This window comes from Vanessa atalanta, chromosome 3 (genome assembly GCF_905147765.1).
Source record: "Vanessa atalanta chromosome 3, ilVanAtal1.2, whole genome shotgun sequence".
NCBI classification, from domain to species: domain Eukaryota; kingdom Metazoa; phylum Arthropoda; class Insecta; order Lepidoptera; family Nymphalidae; genus Vanessa; species Vanessa atalanta.
This window is the reverse complement of record NC_061873.1, coordinates 1,694,440-1,699,023: the sequence shown is the minus strand read 5'-3', so window position 1 is coordinate 1,699,023 and position 4,584 is coordinate 1,694,440. Positions and strand designations below refer to the sequence as shown.

Sequence of the window (4,584 nt, the reverse complement as noted above, 5' to 3'; positions counted from 1 at the left end):
CACGATTCGGTACTAATTTAAAACTTCCCCGTGCTCCAACCGGACCATTACTCCTGCTCCAAGCTAGCTAATGTTTAAATTTATCGCTTGCCGTGTATTTTTGTTAGAGTTGAAATAAAAATTATTAGAGTTAAAATCTACTTTTTATAGGGTGTATCGTGCAAGAGTTTTAAATAAAATGCTAAAATCCTCATAAAATAGCTCAGTTTTATTTAAGGATTTTAACAATTTCTAAACTTAATAAAACAGTATGAATAGAATTAAACTTCAAAAAGTCATAAGTATAAAATGTAAATAAATACAATATACATTATATATGTAATGATCAAATATTGAATAACTAGTTTTTTTTTAACAATAATCATAATTTACACATTTTTAAAATTCAAATTCTTTTATTAAATTAAAAATGTATCCCAAACGAATCCACAATAAATGCCGGAGATTAAATGTCAATAATAGATAATAAAAACATTGAATGTAATCAAAAACTTTATTACACCACAAAATTAAACAGCCTGTATAAAACCTAGCTTCTTATAAAAAATAACCTCCCACCTTTTCAGCTTCGCTATTGGCGCGTCGACGTCCACTCGCTTACTTTTCTTATACTTCCTGAAGAATTCACCGTCGACTTTCACCCTTTGGTCACAGCTATCCCGCGATCCCGATACTGAGATCGGATCGGTTTCTACTTGGTTCCGGGACCGGGGATAGAAGAGCCAACGCTTCGACCCTAAACCGTCACTCTTTAGGATTTCCTGAATACGATCTTGTCGCTTTTTGGTTGTTAGATATTTCGATTCGTTTTTTTTATGTTTGCTGGCTGGAACGTAGAAAAATCTCCATTACAAAGATAACAATTTTCTTACCATTTAATAAAAATATATATATATATCGATTCAGTAATAGCAAGATATATTGATACAAAAACGTAAATGGAAAACATGTAAACATCGATTTCAACGAATACCATACGAATAATTAATCAACACGACCAATTATTATACGCAAGAGTTTATCGGCATAAATTTAAATAATAATTTACTCACCGTCATAAATTTTATATTAAAATAAGTAACGCAAATTAAAAGAAAAACGTTCAAATTATATGCTTTGTTACATCAAACTAAAAATAATACCTAACTGAACAGTACTAAAACAATTTATAAAAAAAAAAAAAACTTTTACTAGAAAATGCACCTTGTTTCGGAGGCTTTAGTATATATGTAATACATACATAGTCAAGCAGGACGACGTCTGCCGAAGGTTGCTTGTATTACTTATTAAATATGTATATAATATTATATATTATGTTACTAAGGAAAAATACACTTACGTGTCAGATACAAAACTCTAAATGCGTCTAAAAATCCCGGCTCTTTAAAGTTGATTTCTTTTTTACTTCCAGAACGACTTCGAGAGTGAGATTTCGATCGGGACTGGGATCGGGATCGGGATCGGGATTGAGATTCGCGCCGAGATCTCGTTCGTGACCGTGAACGAGTTTTAGACACACTTCTCGATCTTGAACGTTTCGTGTCCCGTCTGGCTTTACGTTGTTTAGAGCGGCTGCTTCTATAGACAAGAAATATATTTTAGTTATATTAACAAACAATAATGGCTTTGTTATATCTAAACCTACAATCATAAATTTTGTATAACATAAACATAAGCAGCCCGTAAATGTCCCACTGCTGGGATAAAGGCCTCCTCTCCCTTTGAGGAGAAGGTTTGGAGCATATTCCACCACGCTGCTCCAATGCGGGTTGGCGGAATACACATGTGGCTGAATTTCGTTGAAATTAGACACATGCAGGTTTCCTCACGATGTTTTCCTTCACCGCCGAGCACGAGATGAATTATAAACACAAATTAAGCACTTGAAATTTCAGTGGTGCCTGCCTGGGTTTGAACCCGAAATCATCGGTTAAGATGCACGCGTTCTAACCACTGGGCCATCTCGGCTCTTTTTTGTACGAAACAAAATTTTCATAAAGAACAATGTCGATGTATTTAACTAAATATTATTTGTGGCGAACACGTGGAAGCACCGAGGAGTTTTTATGGTGGTGGCACTGCGTTGGTGATGGTCTAGTTTTAAATTCTTTATATCTAGATTCGATGGACTGTATTTTTTCTTTTACAATATTATTTACACACTCTGTAATTAAAATGGCGGAAAAGAGTCACTATCGAATTTCTTGCAAGTTCTTCTCGGTAGAATCTACTTCCCGAACCGGTAGTAGCTTTACATTCAATTCAATACTGTTACATGACGATTCAAAAGTACTTATATGAGCCTACTTGATTAAAGAATATTTTGAATTCGGCCAAACCTTGAAACCAAAAAATTATGAAAGAATTTGGATATCAAAACCTTAGATTTACGTTTTCCGTGAAATTTGCTCAGCTCCATTAGCTCAGTCTCAGCTCAGCTATATTTTACAGTCAGAGTAAGAAAACCTTCGTCAGTTTTCAAATTCATTCCTTTATCAAGTCGTAAACACTTAGTACATTTTGAAACTAAAGCATTAAACAGAAAACTGCACATAAAATTTAACTAACATAGTATGACAACTAGGTTCAAAATAGTGTACATTGCGACGCAATATGTCATACTCAATCGGTAAAGCAGATTATCGCGATAATGAGCACACGAAAATAGAACTTAAGGTGACGAACCTTTTCTTACCCCGACTGTACAATACTAACAGCTCTTGAAAAATATATATTTATGTATGATACGATACTATTCCACTTAACTATTATATCCACTTTAAATTCACTTTCAAAGTTCCCATAGTAGCTTCATCATGTTCAAAACGTAATTTTTTCTCGAAACCATAGTGAATATCATAGATAATTAAGTGCAAGCCAATAATATCGCGTAAACTCGATATTTAATGTAATTTATTTGGCTTTGCCCTCTTGTGGTTGGAATATATAAATGTATATCATATTATCGCAGCGGCTTAGCTGATATAAATCCTATTATAATATTATAAATACTAAAGTTTGTGACGACATACGGATGCTTCTTTCTCTTACAGATAAACTACTGAATAGATTTTAATGAAACTTCACAATAATATAGCTTAAAGAGAATAACATAAAGGCTATAATATCAAGACATTGTGTAGGTTTCGTTATTGAAATAGAACGTGTTGGTATATAGCCAGGGTGTTTTTTACCTTCATGGAATGCACGCCAGTGTAGCTCACTCTAAACCGATTTAGATGAAATTCTGATATAGAGATAGTTTAAGTTCCGAGAGAGGATATAAATTTTTTTTACCACAGAAATTATCCCAGGGTATAATATAGAATATGTGATCATTGATGGATCTTCTGTGGATTTAAGTATAATAAAGACGGAGACAAATTCACAGGCAAAAGCTAGTATTTAACAAGATAAATTTTAAAAGTAATTTCAATATTAATTATTGAATTATGTATACATACATTAATAACAATAATTATGTATACATACATAAATAAATTTATAAGCTTCAATTTAATAGTAATATTTCAGAAATAGACTTTCGAATGAGTAACGTTTTATGAAGCAGACTCGTATTGACTAATATATTGCATACTGAGTTTTCTGTCAGTGCGTCAAACTTTGAAATCATAATTTTTTTTTAGCATTAGCAGCCTGTAAATTTTTCCCACTGCTGGGCTAAAGGCCTCCTCTCCCTTTGAGGAGAAGGTTTGGAGCATATTCCACCACGCTGCTCCAATGCGGGTTGGCGGAATACACATGTGTCAGAATTTCGTTGAAATTAGACACATGCAGGTTTCCTCACGATGTTTTCCTTCACCGCCGAGCACGAGATGAATTATAAACACAAATTAAGCACATTAAATTTCAGTGGTGCCTGCCTGGGTTTGAACCCGAAATCATCGGTTAAGATGCACGCGTTCGAACCACACTCATAATAAGATACTTAAATTTTCATAAATCCTTTTTAAGTCAGTCCTAGTCCTACATATGAAAGCACAAATTATAGGAATTCGTTTATACTTATGAACTATATATTATAGTTTTAATACTGAGCTATCGTGCTTAAATGCCGATTGGTCGTTAAAAGGATTATATAATAGGACTATTCAAAAATGCTTTGAGGAGATTATTTAAATAATATTTATGTTGATTTTATATTATATAAAAAATATCATAATACACCTTTTAACGGTTCGCTCTCCGCTTAGAGGTCCCAAACCATAATACTCCCCGAATCCATCACCATGATCCGGGTACTCCATTTCTGGGGGACGCGCTTGAGGGAAGGGATATGCATATGCATAACCTTCCATTAACACATCAATTATAAAATACAAATATTTTGCTACAAATAAGTTATTTGATATATATTATTATTAGACTCTAGACACTGTCAAATTTTGTTTTAAAATATCTGACAGATCGCTTGACTGAAAAAGGTTCCGTGGGAAGTTGATATACTCTTTGAATATTTGGAATAGACATGATTGGACTGATTAGAAAAGAGTTTAAATTAAAGTTAAAATTACCGACAAGCTAAGATTAATAATATTTATATTTTTAGTGACCCATTCAATA

General features: G+C 33.1%; 1 protein-coding gene across 1 annotated transcript; it reads right to left on the bottom strand.

The window, feature by feature from the left end:
* Positions 1–486: 486 nt before the first annotated feature.
* On the bottom strand, positions 487–4,362 carry LOC125077259 (serine/arginine-rich splicing factor 6-like). The gene is made up of 3 exons (XM_047689147.1): positions 4,189–4,362; positions 1,340–1,578; positions 487–826 (listed from the first exon to the last, which is right to left on the bottom strand). Exons 1-3 carry the CDS (start codon positions 4,317–4,319, stop codon positions 510–512), a joined length of 687 nt encoding a protein of 228 aa, XP_047545103.1. The 5' UTR covers positions 4,320–4,362; the 3' UTR covers positions 487–509.
* Between the last annotated feature and the right edge of the window lie 222 nt (positions 4,363–4,584).

Excerpts from the sequence above, each read along its gene's own strand:
- LOC125077259 (XM_047689147.1), bottom strand. The coding sequence starts at position 4,319 with ATGGAAGGTTATGCATATGCATATCCCTTCCCTCAAGCGCGTCCCCCA. Across the intron at positions 1,579-4,188 it reads GGAGAGCGAACCGTTAAAAG|AAGCAGCCGCTCTAAACAAC; the intron begins GTGTATTATGAT and ends TCTTGTCTATAG. Across the intron at positions 827-1,339 it reads TAGAGTTTTGTATCTGACAC|CCAGCAAACATAAAAAAAAC; the intron begins GTAAGTGTATTT and ends TCTACGTTCCAG.